Consider the following 19526-nt stretch of genomic DNA (forward strand, 5'->3'; position numbering starts at 1 on the left):
AAGACTTCATTGAAAACGACATTTCGTGTGAATTTTCTCTCGTCAAGTCGATGGCCTTGCTGGGGGTTCGGTTCGATGCGGACTTTCACCTTCATGGGATTGCGGGGTCGAGATAAGGCGACACGGAGTTGCTGGCCGTGCGAGAAGACCGCCGCCTGCAGATCGATTCCAACGTAATCGAACGTCTGTCCCTGCGCCTCCGTCGTTCATGCAGGGGGTGTGTAGGTTTGCAGCGCCCTCTGCATGAAAACGACGGAAAGTGCAGCGTTCATCACAGATAGATAAAGTTGTGCGCTTATATAAGACTATAACCGCTATTCACGCAGCGGTGAATTGGCAAAAAACTGGAAATTAGTTTTAATAATGTATAATTTAACCACTTTAGGACATTCTTCGATGCTTACACCTGCCTCCTTCCCTTGCCCGTCTCTCTCCCTCGTCTGCGTGACCTGCCCTGTCGTGGGGGCGCACGGCCGCAGGATGCCTGTCGGGGCGGGCGGTGCGTCCTGCGTGGTGCAGCTGGAGGAGCGCGTTCACGTCGTGGAGTTCAGTCCGTTCCCCCGCAGCGCTGGGCTCATCGCCGTGGGCTGCGGCGCCCTCATCACCCTCGGAGCATGCACGCTGCAGGTGAACCACTGGGACGGCCTCCGGGTGAGGTGCAGCCTCTAATGGAGAGCTGGGCTACAGTTTTGTTTTTTACAAAGTTGCTGGGCACAGTCACAAAGGCCCAAATGGCACGATCGCATTCGTAATAGAAAAAGAGTGTAATGCATTTCTTCAACTGATCAAGGTTTTATATACGAGTCTGTGAAGAGAGATGGTAGGAGGGGATTCAAAAGTTGAGCAGTGCGAGGGAAGAAGCAGAAAGTGAGGTGACCTGCAGTCTGGTGAGTGGGTAGGCGAGTAGGGGAGTGAGTGTATAGATGAGACGAAACAGTCTTTGACAAGTTATTTCCTGCTCAAATAAGCATTGAGGCAGTCCTCATTCCCCAATTACAACCCTGCAGAGCCAGTAGTGGGAATTCCTCATGCGTATGGTGGGGATGAGTCAATCCAGAGAACACCACAGTTGACTGCATTTTATTAACGCCCGGCTCCGAGCACGGCACCCTTCTCTAGGCGGCGAGCAGTGACCACGGGCATTAGGCTGTCACCCTCCCATGGACGTTCATGTCCTCTTTCCCACACTCTACTTTGTGCACCTGCCCTCATACTCGCATTCATGCCCTCACACCCACGCTCACACCAGCATCCACGCTCACACCAGCATCCACGGTCACACCAGCATCCACGGTCACACCAGCATCCACGCTCTCCAAGTCTCACCCACGCTTCCAGACCCACGCTCTCTCACCCACACTCTCTCACCCACACTCTCTCACCCACACACTCACACTCTCTCACCCACACTCTCTCACCCACACTCTCTCACCCACACTCTCTCACCCACACACTCACACTCTCTCACCCACACTCTCTCACCCACACACTCTCACACACACTCTCACACCCACTCTCTCACCCACACTCTCTCACCCACACTCTCTCACCCACACACTCACACTCTCTCACCCACACTCTCTCACCCACACACTCTCACACACACTCTCACACCCACTCTCTCACCCACACTCTCACACCCACACTCTCTCACCCACACTCTCACACCCACACTCTCTCACCCACACTCTCTCACCCACGCACTCTCACCCACACTCTCTCACTCACACTCTCTCACCCACACTCTCACCCACACTCACTCACCCACACTCTCACACCCACACTCTCTCACCCACACTCTCTCACCCACACTCTCTCACCCACACTCTCACACCCACACTCTCTCACCCACACTCTCTCACCCACACTCTCACACCCACACTCTCTCACCCACACTCTCTCACCCACACTCTCTCACCCACACTCTCTCACTCACACACTCTCACCCACACTCTCTCACCCACACTCTCTCACCCACACTCTCTCACCCACACTCTCTCACCCACACTCTCTCACCCACACTCTCTCACCCACACTCTCTCACCCACACTCTCTCACCCACACTCTCTCACCCACGCTTCCAGACCCACACTCTCTCACCCACACTCTCTCACCCACACTCTCTCACCCACACTCTCTCACCCACACTCTCTCACCCACACTCTCTCACCCACACTCTCTCACCCACACTCTCTCACCCACACTCTCTCACCCACACTCTCTCACCCACGCTTCCAGACCCACACTCTCTCACCCACACTCTCTCACTCACACTCTTTCACCCACACTCTCACCCACACTCACTCACCCACACTCTCACTCACACTCTCTCACCCACACTCTCACCCACACTCACTCACCCACACTCTCTCACCCACACACTCTCACCCACACTCTCTCACCCACACTCTCTCACCCACACTCTCACACCCACACTCTCTCACCCACACTCTCTCACCCACACTCTCACACCCACACTCTCTCACCCACACTCTCACCCACACTCTCTCACCCACGCTCTCTCACCCACACTCTCTCACCCACACTCTCTCACCCACGCTCTCTCACCCACACTCTCTCACCCACACTCTCTCACCCACGCTCTCTCACCCACACTCTCACCCACACTCTCTCACCCACACTCTCTCACCCACGCTCTCTCACCCACACTCTCTCACCCACACTCTCTCACCCACGCTCTCTCACCCACGCTCTCTCACCCACACTCTCTCACCCACACACTCTCACACACACTCTCACACCCACTCTCTCACCCACACTCTCACACCCACACTCTCTCACCCACACTCTCTCACCCACACACTCTCACACACACTCTCACACCCACTCTCTCACCCACACTCTCACACCCACACTCTCTCACCCACACTCTCACACCCACACACTCTCACACACACTCTCACACCCACGCTCTCACACCCACGCTCTCACACCCACGCTCTCACACCCACACCCTCACACCCACACTCTCTCACCCACACACTCTCACACACTCTCTCACCCACGCTCTCTCACCCACGCTCTCTCACCCACGCTCTCTCACCCACGCTCTCTCACCCACACTCTCTCACCCACACACTCTCACACCCACGCTCTCTCACCCACACTCTCACACCCACACTCTCACACCCACACTCTCTCACCCACGCTCTCTCACCCAAACTCTCACACCCACACTCTCTCACCCAAACTCTCACACCCACACTCTCACACCCACACTCTCACACCCACACTCTCTCACCCACACACTCTCACACCCACACTCTCTTACCCACACTCTCTCACCCACGCTCTCTCACCCACGCTCTCTCACCCACACTCTCTCACTCACACTCTCTCACCCACACTCACTCACCCACACTCACTCACCCACACTCTCTCACCCACACTCTCTCACCCACACTCACTCACCCACACTCTCTCACCCACACACTCTCACACTCACTCTCTCACACCCACACTCTCTCACCCACACTCTCACACCCACACTCTCTCACCCACACTCTCTCACCCACACTCTCTCACCCACGCTCTCACACCCACGCTCTCACACCCACGCTCTCACACCCACGCTCTCACACCCACACTCTCACACCCACGCTCTCACACCCACGCTCTCACACCCACACCCTCACACCCACACCCTCACACCCACACTCTCTCACCCACACTCTCTCACCCACACTCTCTGACCCACGCTTCCACACCCGCACCTGCGTTCTCACACCCTCGCCCACACTCATGCACCCGTGATTAACTTTTCCATGACCAATGAACTGCTGAGAAGAGGGTGATTGGGCAGCGAGTCTCGTGTGTGACCTACATTTGTTTGAGTCCTGCGTTTTCTGTTGTTATGAATTACATGCGTTTTGCGTTCGCCTGTATCCCTCGTGTGATGAGGTCATTGCTGTGGCCAAGGGGTGGTGCTTTGTGATTGGCTGGATGTGTGTGCTGTGCACGTCTCGTGTGGCTAACTGGTTTTGCGTACAGTGTGTGTTTTGTGATGTTGGCTGGTTGTACGTATTGTGTGGTTGGCAGGTTGTGGATATTTTGTGTGTATTTTATAGATCCGGCCAGGTGGCGCAGCAGTAGAGCGAGTGGCTTGCAATCGAAAGGTCGTGAGTTCGTGTCCTGGTTGGGGGTTTACTCGGCCCAATATCCCTCTGGGGTCACTAAAAGTGGGGAAGCAAACAGAGGTTGCCCTATGGATAGGTTCACCCCCGCCATAGGAATGTGCAATTTCCACCATGGAATCAGGGATTTAAGCAGGAAATGAGCATCAGTCCCATTCAAAGAGGAAATTACTTTGACTGTTGACTTTGATTGTATGGTTGGGTAGTTGTGTGTATTGTGCATGTTTATTTGTCTGGTCTGCTGGGTGTGTGTACGACGTGTGGACTGTGTGGTGGTGGTGCTGCTGCTGCAGGAGGAAGAGGGTCTTGTGTTCACCCGCATGAAGTCCTACGAGGGTGGGGCTCGTGTGCACGCGCTCGCGTGGAGCCCTGACACGCACCTGGGTCCCCACCCCCAAATGCTCAGGTACGGTGTCATTGCTCGTCCTCTACCACCTCCATCGCTGTGACACTCGGACGGTGAGCAGGGTGCGTTGTGCGATATGTGCTCCTTGTGCGATGTCTTGCAGTGTCTGCAGTGCATGAGTTGTGCGGTGTGCGTGCGTTGTGAGTGTGGTGAGTGTGCGAGATGTGCGGAGTTGGTGCGAGCGTGGGGCCCGACAGCTGTGTTTGTGTTGGGGCGCTGCCGCCGCACTTCGGACAAACAAGGAGGGGGCGTGGTGGGAACGGGAGGGGGTCGACTGCAGTAACATGTGGTTTCTTCGGCTCCTCTTGATCCGGTGGCCGGTGAGGCAATAGCGGTAGTGGGTGACACGGTGCGTTCATGTGTGTCCCGGAAACACCGCTGCCCTGGATATGGCATTAGTCAAGTGAGACTTGTCATAATTGATTCAGTAAGGGAGTTAAGGCAATTAAGTGTCATAAGTTAGGATAGTCAAAGTAAAAATGTAACCGATAAGTAATAACATAATGTGATGAATACCAATAATGTAAAAATGTTCTTAATCAACATCAAAAGCAGAAATATACTTGCCTCAACAACCGACTGAAGTGCACCGAGCAATGGGAGTGATGATGTCATCACTCGTTTTTTTTTCTCTTTTTGTTTACGCTCGGATTTTACTACAGTCGGAGCTGCCGGACTCGTAATGAATTTTACTAACATTTGTACGCGGGTTCCTGGATGTGGCATTGCCAGGGTGGGGCCTCGTGATGGTACCACCGGCACGTGGAGGCCTTGTGTGAGATCACTACACGGCTGCGGCGGTGCGTGTGGTGATGCAGATGGACGCGTGGTTGTGTCTCTTGGTTCACGTGGTGCCTCCTATGCCTCCTATGCCTCCTTGGCCTCCTATGCCTCCTATGCCTCCTATGCCTCCTATGCCTCCTATGCCTCCTTGGCCAATGGGCAGAGCCTGCCATCTCTGGTACCAATTGAACATTCAGGGTTGCCCAATTGCGACTGCAGTCACCAAATCTCAAACTCTGTAATGCCACTGCTGACTTCAATCATTGGGTGGCTGGGTGGCGAGGTGGTAACACTTGTGCCTTAGAGAAAGATATTCCTGGGTTCGATTCTCTGAGTTTTTATGTTGTCTCCCAGTTCTGTATAGGTTTCCTCTGGATTATCCGGTTTCTTCTCATAGTTAATAAAAGCATGCAATGTAGTTGCAGTATAACTGGTATGGTGAAACACACAAAAGGAACTGGGCTCTTGCAGACTAGGAACGGCCCAGTTCTGGCCCGCAAACAGTACCAGGGCTGTAAGTTCCTTTGCTGCATGGCCCCTGAGAGCCCTTGGTGTTGGGACCTCCCGTCCCATCCATCTAGCCCCTCCCCACCCTCCCTACTATCTGTATTATTTCACCTTCAAATAAATTAATGTCATAATAGAATTGATTTAAAGCTTTCGTGACTGCAGGAATCCATACTCTTTGGTTTTTTCGGTAAAGTCACGTAGGTCAAAAAAATAATAGATCACGACGTTTCGATCGCAACACAAGCAACCGTCTTCAGGTGAAAAAGAGGGGGAATCTGCTGAGGCAGGCTGTTTATAAAGGTGTAGAGATGGGCGGGGCAGCTAATGTTATCATGTAGGAGCGAGTAGGAGAGAGCGAGTAGCAGAGATAAATTTGCTTGTAAATGTAAGCTCGGCGAGGGCCGAGCTCGGCTAGGGCCCGGAAATTTGAGAGTCGGCTAATATTGGCAGGTAGAGAGGGAACTTCAAAGCAGTTAAAACTTTACCTGGTTGATCACGTCCTTCCAATGATTGCTTAATTTGTATCCATCTTCTCGGTTGAAGTTATGTTTGTGTTTATAAATATGGATGGCTTCATGGACAAATCTTTGATGGTAGCCCGAAGGTTTTCAGAGTACCTTGGTCTCGGGAAAGACAATATCGTGTGAGCCCACCTCGTTCAAACAGTGATCAGCCACGGCAGAGGTATTGGTGCTGCCGTGTTTCAAATCTGCCTTGTGTTCGTGAACACGGTCCAAGACATGTCGTTTCGTTTCCCCAATGTAACTGCTGCTGCAGGCACAACTTAGTTTGTAGACACCATGGTATTGCATGTCAGGAATCACATTTTTCACAGATGGGATCAAATCAAGGATTTTGTGTACTGTGTTGAATCGAACCTGGATCTTATGTTTGTTCAAGATTTTGGAAATCTTTTTGGTAACCCCTGCTATGTATAGCAAGGTGATGGTTTTGATTGGGTCCTCAGATGGTTCTCTCCCTATGGTTGGGGATACAGCTTTGTGGACTGTGCGATCCGAATATCCATTAATCTTGAAGGCTTGGCGTACACGTGTTCCAGTTCACTGGATAGGTGGTGCTGGTCGGAGGTCATGTGTCTGGAGTCAGGTCGATTAGGTTGTGTCTCGGGTCAGGTCGTTTTTTTAAATCTTAAATTACCAGAGAAACAATGAAAAAGGAAGATCCACAACAGCAGCTGAGAAGAAATCCACATGGAGGAAAACAAATACAAGATTGCTAAGAGGTGGTGATAGAATGTGTTTCATGAATTGAGCGGTTACATTCACGGTGCAAATATGCAGCGATGGAGTGCTTGAAGGTGGTCAGAGATGGTAGCATCGATAAACCCACATTATTTTCTCATTTGATCCAAAACACAGATGCTGCACGCAACAATGTTTTTGAGTCGCATTGTAACACAGCTCCCGGCTCGTTACACTCATGCCCATCGTTCGGGACACTGGGACGCGGTCACCGTAGGAGGTGGTTTGTGGTCAGAGGCATCGGGAAGATTGGAGCGTCATGCAGGTGATGCATCCAGAACGATCCGACTCCAAAGGCTCAACGCGTTTTCCATTCTCCAGCTCGGTGCGTGAATCCAGTTGTCTGGAGCCCTGCGTATGCAGAGATAGTCATGTGCAGACGTATGGATGTACACACACTGCAAAAACAACGAGCGGAGCACTGGGTGGCTAAACCACAGCAAGTTGGCGCAGTAGGGGCACAGGTGGTGCATCGGCCAGTCATTTCATTCAGTCGACCCGTGACACCTGGGTCTGCCCCGTGACCTCCTGACGTCACCACGGCGCTTGTGCCAGGCTATGTGCACGTTAAGGTCACGTGAAGTGTCGAACGCCCGCTGACAGAATGTCACGGGGCAGACCCAGGTGCCACGGGTCGACTGAATTAGATGACTGGCCGATGCATCACCTGTGCCCCTACTGTGCCAACTTGCTGTGGTTTATCCACCCGGTGCTCTGCTCGTTGCTGTGAGCGTCGCTCCTCTGCCCTCCTTTGTTGTTGGAAGGCGACTGCCTCCAACTGCCCAATAGCGTCCTTCATGAGCCTCCTCCTTGACACCGCTGGTACCAGTCATCGGCAAGTCCACTCAGCTCCACATCATTTGTACCACATCACTCCATCTCTCCTCTAGCCTGTGCCAGGCCCGTTTAGCCCCCTCTATCCGGCCAAACAAAAGCTGTTTAGGCATGCGGTGGCTGGGCATGTGGGCTACATGACCCAGCCAACGCAGCCTTACCTGCCGGAGGAGCTCACCGAAAGGACTTTGTCCGCATCTTTCAAGGATTTGTGAGCTCCTCACACAATCCAGCCTGGTTAAACCCAAGATGGATCGTAGGCAGGCCAGCCGAAATGTTTCTAACCAGCGAAGATGTTCCATTAGGGGGGTCAACGTTTCACAAGCGTAGAGAAGTGAGGGCATGACTGTGGCCAGAAATACCTGAAGCTTTGTGTGGAGTGACAGACCAGGTAGCTTCCACACAGCGTTACGCAACCGATGAAAAGATGATGCCACTCGACTGATTCGGAGTGAGACCTCTGCTGTAAAACCGGAGCCGGTCATTAGTACACTGTCCAGCTATGGGAAACTCTCCACTCTATCCACAACAGCGCCATCACAATTTGGGAGTTGTGGGAGTGGAGTGCCTGATGGTACAAAATATACAGGCATACAGATACATACAGACGTTCATATTCACGCAAATATGTATCTGTGCAGACGTGCACAAAGACACAAGAACACACACATGGACACAACGACATACACACTTAGACACGGATACAGACATACATAAACACCCACGATTAGACACATGGACACACATTTACACAGGCTGACACAAGCACACGCAGACATACACACATATCGACACACTGACAAACGGACACACACTAAGACGCAGATACACATTCATAGACAACAGTAACACCCGCCATTCGCCACTAAGTGGCAGTGATGTCACCACGGCACTTGTGCCAGGCCAAGTGCACTTTGAGGTCACGTGAAGTGTCGAAGGCTCGCCGACAGGAGGTCACGGGACAGACCCAGGTGCTATGGGTTGACCTACTGAGATGGCTGGCAGATGCACCAGCCGTGCCCCCTGCCGTCCCAACTTGCTGCGTTTTAGCTGTCCGGCGCTCCATTTGTTGTTGTGAGTGTCGCTCCTCTGCCCTCCGTTGTTGTTGAAGGGCAAATGCCTTCAACTGCCCAGTAGCGTCCTTCACGAGCCTTCTCCATAGAGGCTGATCTTGACATCGCTGGTACCAGTCTTCGGCAAGTCCACTCAGCTCCACATCCTCCTGTACTGCATCAGTCCATCTCTTCTCCAGCCTGTGTCATGCCCATTTAGCCCCCTCTGTCCAGCCAAACAGAAGCTGCTTGGGCATGCAGTGGCTGGGCATGCAGGCTACATGACCCAGCTAATGCAGCTTTGCATGTTGGAGGAGCTCACTGATGAGAATATGTTCAGTTCTTTCAATGATTTGTGAGTTCCTCACAATCCAGCCTAGTTAAACCCAGGATGGATCAAAGGCAGGCCAGCCTGAATGTTTATAACCAGCGCAGATGTTCCTTTAGAGGGGTCTACAGACACACACCGACACACACAGTATTACACTCACAGTCAGACACATACGGATATATTCACAAACATGGACACAAAGACAGCACCCAACAACAACTGACTGCCAATCGGCGACGTCACAACAGCTCTACAGCTCTTGTGCCACGCTAGATGCACTTTGAGGCCACTTTGAGAGATGCCTGCACACGAACGCCCACTTGTTCACCTCCGCGTGGCATGGCATTGCCGCCTTCCCAACGTAACCCTAGCCTGGCTAGCGGTCCGGAGTGCCCGTAATCCCACAGAGAATATCTTTGCTGGCCTACGAAGGACATAATAAACTTGGAATATACGGCCGCGGAGTATAAACGTGCACTGTGCATATGTAATAGCTCTTTCCCCTGCCCTTTCTAATAGCACAATGTGCCTTTGTCAGCCGTATGAAAAAGGTGCGAGTATTTTATAACTCCGGTGATTAATTTATTCAAAGCAAACACATCTGTTACACGATGGAGCCCGAACTAAACTTTTGTTTCTCCAAAGAAAACACTTTTTTTCTTGTGTTATTTTTTTATCCAGCACTAGCAACCACCGGGCCTGTGTTGTGGCCGCGTGGCGGGTGGCGTAGCACCTGCGGGAGAGGTCGGCAGGGTCAGGTGGCGCTGGTGGGGGTAGGGGGTGTGCAGGTGCGCGCCGTGGCTCCCCCGAGTGTGCACGGTTCCCAGGCTCGGAGGCCGAGCGGCACGACCTTGGGGCCAACGGCAGTGGCGTTTGGGTGGCCCGTTGGGAGGGTTGGGTGTGGAAGTCCTTTGTGGGTGGTGGGTGATGGCAAGTGGTTGTGGTGGTTCCCATTTGGGTGGTGGGTAGCGTGTGTGTGGTTGTGGTAGTTCCCATTTGGGTGGTGGGTAGTGCGTGTGTGGATGGGGCAGTTCTCATTTGGGTGGTGGGTAGTGTGTGTGTGGTTGGGGCAGTTCTCATTTGGGTGGTGGCTAGTGTGTGGTTGTGGTAGTTCTCATTTGGATGGTGGGTAGCGTGTGTGTGTGGGGTGTGCGGTGTGTGCTTGGTGTGTGTGTCTGTGGTGCGTGTGGTTGTGGTAGTCCCTGCGCGGGTGGCACTTGGTTGGGGTAGCGGTGCCGTGGGCCCTCGCCTGCCCCCGTGCTCCCTGGCATGCTAAGCAGCCGCTAAGCTGAACCAGGTGTGCTTACAGTATGGAACTCGGCAAACAATCGTGCGCCTTCCAGCTGCCGTGTCAGCGTTTTTTAATAGTCGCAAACGTACGGGGGAATTATAGTGACGCAGGGAAGCGACGTCACGAACAGAGTCGATGTTTCGGCCAAGAAGCCTCCGTCAGGACGTGGAGGGAGGTGCGGGGAGCGAGAGAAGGGTGTGCTGGAAGCCAGAGTGGACGAATATTGGGCAGGGCGGGTGCATGGGATGTGAGGATTGAGGACGGGAAGGGAGTGAAAGGGAGCGTGAGCCGAGACCAGCCGAGCGGGTGCAATTTCCTGGTGAAAAGCTCCCGTGCGATGAGGCACTGCGCCCCACACTGGGATTCCAGGAAAGGAGAGGCTTGGTGGGGGAGCGTGCGGAGGTCAGAGCCGTCTGTCGGTCGAGGGCGCCGCGTGGCGCGTCCGTGACTGCCACTCCCACGCTGGAACCGCGCTCATCCGGAGTGGGGCTGACACTCCATCTGGGCGGACAGCTTCCTGGCCCAGACTGCTCTTATCTGTAGATTTCCTGAGAAAGTGCAATCGTAGCCGTGTATTTTTAGGAATGAACTCCGGCGCCCGCAATCCTCCGCACGCCACACCGAGCCGTGCCCTGTCACTGTGGGGATACGGTCGAGGGATTGTGGTTCCAGGCAAGGGCCCTACTTCCCACATCCGGGAGGGGGAGGGGTGACATGGGATCTAGAGTGGGCTGGTAGCGTTCACATGAATTCAGTCCACACCCCACCAGCTGAGCGTGAGGAAATCTTCATTTCGGCCGTCGGCCCCGCTTCCATCCCCCCACCCCCATTTGCGCTGCTCGCACGCAGATCCCAAAAAACCTGGACAAACAACAGCCGGCCAAGTGGAACGCGTCCGCTGCCCGTTCTGGGCTCGCGTGTATCCATGTGAAATTTCTAAACGGCGGATCTCAAGCACCCTGGCTCTTGGGCATTAACCTCACTGCGTGGTGTCACAGCAGCTGCGTCGTGCCACGTGCGTGCACTTCACGCATGCCGCCAGTGGGCTGCTCGCTGATCGCACGGCCGCCCCATTTACACTACTGCCACCCACTGAAGAGAAATGACCGGTGGTTGATCGGTGAAATATTATTACACAGAGCGTTATGAGCGTTTGAAAGACTGCCCTTTTTAGGGTCCCACTGCACACCAGTGTTCACGCACCCTTAGGTTGGAGGCCGTTTCACTTCCTCTGCAACTCATCATGGTCACTGTCGCAGTCAGAGGGGGTGGGTCACTCAAGATTACGATGGCAGGAATCTCATTGACAGCGTGCTAATGAGGTGAAATGGAAATTGCAACATCCAACCTCAGCAAAATGGTTATGTTATTATACAAATTACATCTGTACAAAAAAAACCCTAAACGATATTGCAAACGTTACAACCGCAATCGCATCAACAGGCTTTGGCTCGGCAGCAATGGCATCTTAAAAATAATTTAGAATATTAAATTAATCTGAACCAAATGCTTTGGTGGGGCGAGTTGTGTTTGGCTCGTTTCTCTGAGCACCGATAAAATATTGATTGAGACAGCTTGGCTGCACGCATTGTGTTATTCCAGGGGACTGGCGTTCTGGGCAGTCTTCCTGAGCCGTTCCCAGCCGGAGCCGGCAAGGAGGCCCCAGCAGCCGAGCGTGAGCACTGCACGTGGAGGCAGCACGTGGCTGGTTGCCGTGCATGCCAGCAGCACAGCTGCACTGGTGTGATGCGGCTGCAGTTGTGAGCGATAGCTGCGCCTGCGGGTGACATAGCTGCTCACGCGAGTGCTGAAACTGCTGCGTAATCAGTTGTCCTAACCATGGGGTATGCGGCTCGCTCTCCGCGCAGCTGTTGGCCTTGCTCGATGTCACCGCAGACCGCAGCAGCTGTCGCGGTGGAGTGGCACTTGAGTCGTCGTGGCTCGGCAGAGTGGAGCCCCGTTAGAGTCCTCCCCAGTCCCGGTCTGCAACCGCAGGAGCCATGTGGCCACAATACAATGACCTCATTGTGAGAACCGGATTGGCATGGCCAGGGGAGCCCTGCTCAATGGGTTTTATTAAATCCATGCAACTGCCAGTTCCCCATTCTCAGCACCTGCAACGTCAGCGATTTAGGAGCGAACTCTGTCGACCCGCCCATCATGCCAGCACACCTACGATGGCACCGTGCCACCGGCACCGCCAAGCCGTCGCGTCCGTCCCCGAGTCTCGTGGGCCTTGCGGGTTTTCGCCGTGGGCACTAATAGCGACCGGGAAAAGCCGCCTGAGGGCGGGCAGGCGAGCAAAGCGACGGAGCCGGAGAGACCGTTTTGCAGAAATATTTAAAGCTTCCTCAGCATACTCAGCCGGTGTGCAGTCATTCCCACCAACATTCCCCAACGTTGCATCGAGCTCCGATTTTCTTTTCATCTGGAGGAAAAATACAAAAAGCTGTAAAATTCTGCAGTAACGTTTTAAAGGCGCCAGAGAGCTGTAAATTGAATCTAAGTGAGAACATACATTGGCAGTGAGTCAGGAAACTCCGGGGCTCGTTGGCCAAGCCAGGTCTTGACTTGTCTGCTGGGACGGTGAATGCAATTGCAGCAGGCACGCACACAAGCACGTACAGGCGAACGCACGCGTGCACGCACGCATAGGCAAAACGCGACACATGCACGCACGGGCAAATGCACACGCACTCATAGTATTGTGTGGGCAAATGCACGCACAGGCATTCTGCCTCCGTCTTGGCACGGGCCTTGTGCTGCACAAGTGGAGTGCAAGCAAACTCCGCAGGTTTGCACAGAGAAATCGATTGCACCAAGAGGGAATGGAATATAGGAGACTTAATATCTTCAAGTTTGAAGCTTATTTTGTTGAACGAGGTGAGAACTCAGTAGACCAGGATGAGTCTCTTTGTGAGAGCGACCTGGATGTCAAGAGCGTCTTGTCGTTGACTTAATGCCACGGAGGATTAACGGCCGCATTGGCTCCTCGGCAGAGCGAGCGGCCCGCAATCTGAAGGTTGTGATTTCACATCCTGGTTTGGGGTTGACTCAGAACATCATACTTCTGAGGTTGATAAAATGAGTACCACTTTGTAGGGAAGTCAACAGCAGTTGTCTTATGCATAAACTCACCCCCGCCATAGGAATGTGGAATTTCCCCACTGGGTCAAGGTTGTAAATGGAAAATGAGCACTAAATCAATGCTCAAGAAAAACTTATCGTTTTTGTTGTGTTAACTGAATTATAATCGTAATAATTGCCTAACTAAGAACGTAAAGGTAATGCGTGAGTGTAATGGTAACCGCTGTCACTTGGCTGTGAGGAATCCTCCTGCATTGATCGCCATGTGAATGCCCTCCCGACTCGTTCATTGGAATTCGGCATCCTGAGCCGTGGTCCTGTGGACGTTATTGCCCTGGGGACCACAGAGGAGGGAAATGGGAGTATAAGAGAGCGGTTGTGTTCAGGGGGGACACGGAGGGGCTCCTGCCTTTGCTTCCCTGTGCTGATGGGAGCTGTTAGCGGGCCGCTATTTTGGCACCGCCGCGCTGTTTAAAATAGGCTCAACCACAGCGCCTCTGTGTGGCGGCGCTCTGCTGAGCGAGACTATGCATGCTCGCACGGGCCCCCCCAACCCCACCGCACGGAGACCATGGCCAAGTGGGGGGCTCAACCCGAGCACAGCACACCACTGCTCTCACACTCACGCCTGTGTTCAGGCGTATGTTTATGTGTGTTCATGCGCGTGTGTGTGGGGACCGGTAGTGTCGTGGTTAGTGCGTTGCGCTATCAACCCGACAACCCGAGTTCGATTCCGACTCACGGCCAACACCAGTGACGATTATCTGAATTGTTCCTGGGCCTCCCCTAGGTCGACTAAGCCTTAAATGAGTACCTGGTGAAATGTGTAAAAAATATTGCAACTGAGGAGACAAAGGCGGCCGGGAGTGGTGTTCGCCACCCACCCCCTCATGTTCCGTGCTGGCCTCGCTAACAGCACTTGCCCCTCCAGTCGGTTAAAGCTATATGTTAAAAGCTATACGGGGGATCTTTGTCTTTGTTCATGTGTCCGTTTATGCCTATGCGCATGCCCATATTGGTGCCGGAGTCCGTATCGATGCCTGTTTTGCTCATGCTCGTGTGCTCGCATACCGGGGTGCTCACACCTGCTTGTATACTCGCACCCACTCGTGCTCACGCGCTCACGCCTGCTTGTGTCCTCACACCCGCTTGTGCTCGTGTGCTCACACCTGCCGCATCTTTGTGCTTCAAGGTTTTGCTCAGCCACCGCTGACAAGAAGATCCGTGTGTACCGCTCGGACCTGCAGGGGAGCGAGGAGGTGCAGGTGAGAGCAGCCCGCTCCTAGGTAACGCTGCTCGGCAACTGCGCGGCTCGGTAACCGTGTGCCTCCATGGTCGAGTGAGGGGCTCCAATTGGAAGGGGTTCAAAACCTGATTGGGAGTTCACTCGGCCCATAATTTTTTGGGGATCAATAAAATCTGTACCACTTTATGGGGAAGCCATCAGTGGTTTTCCTATAGAGAAAGACTCGCCCCCACCATAGATATATGGAATTTCCATTTTTCATCACTGGCTCAGGGTCTCAAACAGGCAATGACTGCTCATATGAGCAGGAAATCACGTTGACTTTGGTAATCATGTGCTTTGTAAGTGTGCACTTGGTAACTGTGTGTGCTCTGTAAGCGTTCGCTTGGTAACGGTGTCTTCAGTAACCGTTCGGTAACGGTGTGCTCAGTAACCGTTCGGTAATGGCGTACTCTCTGACCGTGTGCTTGGTAACAACGTGCTTGGTAACCATTACTCGGTAACGCCATGCTCTGTAACCATGTGCTCTGTAACCGTGTGCTTGCTAACGGCGTGCTCTGTAACGGCGTGTAAGGTAACTCTTGCTCGGTAACGGCGTGCTTGGTAGCCGGTTGCTCGGGATGCGATGGTGGTGACCGGCTTGTGCTGCGCAGGAGCTCGAGGGACACCACGCATACGTTAACGCCGTGGCGTTCGAGCCGACCGACGGGCATCTTCTCGCAAGCGTCTCCGACGACAACACGTGCCGGTACGCGGCATGGCACCCACCCCCCATGGCGGCAGCCTCACCGTCTTGAAGGGGTGCGGGGGCCACCCCAGGGAGAAGTTCTCCCCTCTGTCGTGACTCTCCCCCGGGGGGAAGTGCGTTGAGGAGTTGGCTTTGGCGAGCCGCTGGTGGGGGGGTGGGGGGGGGTCTGTGTTCCCACTCACGGCCGCCAACAGCAATGATGAATATTCTAACGGGTCCTGGGTCTCCACTAGGTTGACTCAGCCTGAGTACCTGGTGTGGTGTGTAAACATCTTCACTGGGGAGAGAAAGGTGGCCAGGCATGTTGCTGGTCACCCACCCGCTTGTGCGCCGTATTGGCCTTCATATGTGCTACTCGCTAACAATACTTTTCCCAACAGCCTGTGTAGGCTACACGGGGCATCTTTGTGAAGGTGTGTGCGTGGGTGTGTTCGTATTTGTATATGATGGTCTGGCAAAAAAAAAAACCCTACCTCCTCGTGGTGCCGGCCGGCAACGCTGTGGTGGGCAGTGCCATGGTGGGAGGGCCGTTTTTGATTGACCATTCCCCTCATGAGATTTGTAACCACCACAGTAGCTAAATGGGGGCTCTGGATGGGTGCGAGGGGCTGGTTACCCTCCACCTTCAATTAATTACCACAAAACCACGTATAAAATATCTAATTAATACGCTTGTGCCGGAGGCCCCGGAGGGGACAGGCGTCTATGATGTCTACTGACCAAACCCCATTTGGCGGAGCCAGGAGATTGAATCTTTACCCTCGGGGCTCCTCCAGAAACAACAAAAAGCCACTACGGATGGCCACGTAGAATGTTCGAACGCTCACTGCGGAGGAGAAGCTGCCACTCCTCTGTCGGGAGCTGGACTGGTCCCGCCTGGATCTCTGTGGTATTCAGGAGGTTCGGTGGACCGGCTCTGGCTCCTGCCACCATGAGGGGTGGATAGTCCTCTACTCGGGGCAGGAGACTACTAAACAACAGGGAGTGGCTCTTCTTCTGAACAAAAGAATGAAGGGGGCGTGGGAGCGTGGCGGCGAGGTGTGGGAAGCGGTAAGCCCCAGTCTACTCTGGGTTCGCCTTCCCATCAACCGGAGGCGAGGAGTGGTGGTCGTGGTTACTTATGCCCCCACCGAATACGAACATCTGTGGAGGGATGCAGGCAAGGCCGATGAGTCAGATGCCTTCTATGACCTCCTGTCACAGGTGCTAGCTAAAGTGGCCCCTCGGGATAGAGTCATCCTGTTGGGCGACTTTAATGCCCGAGTTGGTCATGATGCTGGCACCTGGTCTGGAGTGATTGGAAGGCAATGGCCAGATCAGCTCAATAACAACTGGAGGCGGCTGCTAGATTTTTGTGCAGCCCATGGGCTTGTAATTACGAACACGCTGTTCTGGCATCGGCGCATCCACACAACATCATGGATGCATGCCGAGTCCAAGCAAGAACATATGCTGGACTACATAGAGACAGAACAGCGGATGCGGGCCCATGTCCTTGACACCAGGACCTACCATGGAGCTGATCTGCTCACTGACCATCGAATTTTCATCTGTAAGATGCACCTGCCATTCTTACACTCTGGTGGTGGGTGTACACCCAGGACCCCATTCAAACCCAAGGTGGCCTGGTCTCAGCTAGCTGATGAAAGTTCCAAGCGAGAATGTAATCATCGCTTGCAGCTGGGGTTGGCATCGTCCCCCACTCCTCCAGATTTTGAGGGGAAATGGGCGAGGTTTAGGACTGTGACTCATGCAGCTGCGATGGCTACTTTGGGTACGCAGTCCAGACCTCCCCAGAGACCCTGGCTGACAGAGGAGGTGTTCAGGCTGGCTGAGAAAAAGCGACAGGCCCACTCTCTTCATCTACAGCATCCCACGTCAGAGAATGAGGAGGCTTACCGCAACATTCGCTCAGAGCTTCGGAGAGCCGTGAGGTGCTGCAAGGATGGGTGGTGGTTGCGGGTTGCTGAGAAGATGGAGTCTGCCTCAATGGCCCATGATCACAAATCACTATTTAACTCCATCAAAAAAGTAACCTGCAGCGCCACACTTATTACCATCATTAGGGGATAAAACGGTGATCCAATTTCCGACCCCCAGGAACAGGTTTGCAGATTTTCTGAGCATTTCTGTGAAGTCCTGGGGGAGGGGAAATCCCTCAGCACGGAAAACATCGTGGGACAAAGTGGGGATGACCTTGCTGAGGCTGCTGTGTCTCAATTATTGGAAGAAGTCACCCCCTGTGAGTGGCTGGCTGAGGTGCCATCTGTTGAAGAAGTACTAAAGTCGATCCAGAGTCTTGAGACCATGAAAAGCACCGGGCAGAGATGATCTCCCAAGTGAAATGCTGAGGGAGGGTGGCGTTTGTGCACAGACTGCCCTACATCACATCATAACAACAGTCTGGACCACTGGATGGGTTCCACAGGCTTGGAAGAATGCCCTCTTTAAGAAGGGGGACCGCACAAACTGTAACAACTACAGGGGCATCTCACTCCTCACTGTGCCGGGTAAGGTCCTGGCAAGGATTATTCAACATCGCCTTGCGAGGCATGCTGAGGTTTCAGTAAAGGGCAGTCATGCACAGATGCCATATTTTCTGTCCGTCTGCTACAGCAGTTTTGTAGGAAATTGCAACAAGACCGACATCTCTGCTTTATTGACCTGGTCAAGGCCTATGATACCATCAGTAAGTCTGGGCTCTTGGTTATTCTTCGTGCTTTCAGAGTCCCTGACCCTCTGCTCACGATCATTAAGGACCTTCATGATGGTGAGCGGGCCCGGGTAAAACTACGTGGCCGGGAGTCGGAGCCATTCTTTGTTCACCTTGGGGTGCGACAGGGATGTCCTCTGGCTCACACATTATTTTACATATTTTTCGACCACGTAGTTCGTGAAGCCTTTGATGGCTTTACCAAAGGAATTTCCATCTGGTACAGATACAATGGGAGGCTGATCGATGCCCGGGTGCAGTCAAGGGATGGCTCCCTATTGGTCAACCACGTTATGTATGCTGATGGTCTGGTAATTGTCGCTCACTCAGAGTAGGAGTTGGAGGCACTGCTGTTGAACCTGGAGCATGCCACTAAGAGGTGGGGCCTTACCATCAGCCCCACCAAAACAAAGCACCTGCCTGGGTATTTTGTACCATCGGGCACTCCACCCCCACAACTCCCAATTGGTAATGGGGCAGTTGTGGAGAGAGTGGAGAGTTTCCCATACCTGGGCAGTGTGCTTATGACCGGCTCCGGTTTGACAGCAGAGGTTTCACTCCGAATCAGTCGAGCGGCATTATCTTTTCATCGGTTGAGTAACGCTGTGTGGAAGCTACCTGGTCTGTCGCTCTGCATGAAGCTTCAGGTTTGCTCGATCACGGTCATTCCCTCCCATCTCTACGCTTGCGAAACGTGGACTCCCCTAATGGAGCATCTTCGCCGGTTGGAAACATTTAGGCTGGCCTGCCTACGATCCATCCTGGGTTTAACCAGGCTGGATTGTGTGAGGAGCTCACAAATCCTTGAAAGATCTGGACAAAGTCACATCGGTGAGCTCCTCCGGCAGGCAAGGCTGCGTTGGCTGGGTCATGTAGCCCACATGCCCAGCCACCGCATGCCTAAACAGCTTTTGTTCGGCCGGATCGAGGGGGCTAAACGGGCGCGGCACGGTCTAGAGAAGAGATGGAGTAATGTGGTACAGGAGGATGTGGAGCGGAGTGGACTTGCCTATGACTGGTACCAGCGGTGTCAAGATCGGCCTCTGGAGGAGGCTCGTGAAAGACGCTATGAAGCAGATGGAGGCAGTCAACGGAGGGCGGAGGAGTGA

General features: G+C 53.6%; 1 protein-coding gene across 3 annotated transcripts in view; it reads left to right on the top strand.

Moving 5' to 3' along the window:
* Positions 1-19526, top strand: part of NUP37 (nucleoporin 37) — a 31959-nt gene that overhangs the window by 1358 nt on the left and 11075 nt on the right. For all 3 annotated transcript variants that reach the window (XM_061564781.1, XM_061564782.1, XM_061564780.1), the window contains exons 2-5: positions 480-627; positions 4448-4560; positions 14903-14975; positions 15610-15704. In XM_061564781.1, the coding sequence (XP_061420765.1) occupies positions 480-627; positions 4448-4560; positions 14903-14975; positions 15610-15704 (429 nt within the window). The remainder of the gene's footprint in view (positions 1-479; positions 628-4447; positions 4561-14902; positions 14976-15609; positions 15705-19526) is intronic.

Source organism: Lethenteron reissneri, chromosome 33, assembly GCF_015708825.2.
Source record: "Lethenteron reissneri isolate LAM-NWPU_2019-01 chromosome 33, ASM1570882v1, whole genome shotgun sequence".
Lineage (NCBI taxonomy): Eukaryota > Metazoa > Chordata > Hyperoartia > Petromyzontiformes > Petromyzontidae > Lethenteron > Lethenteron reissneri.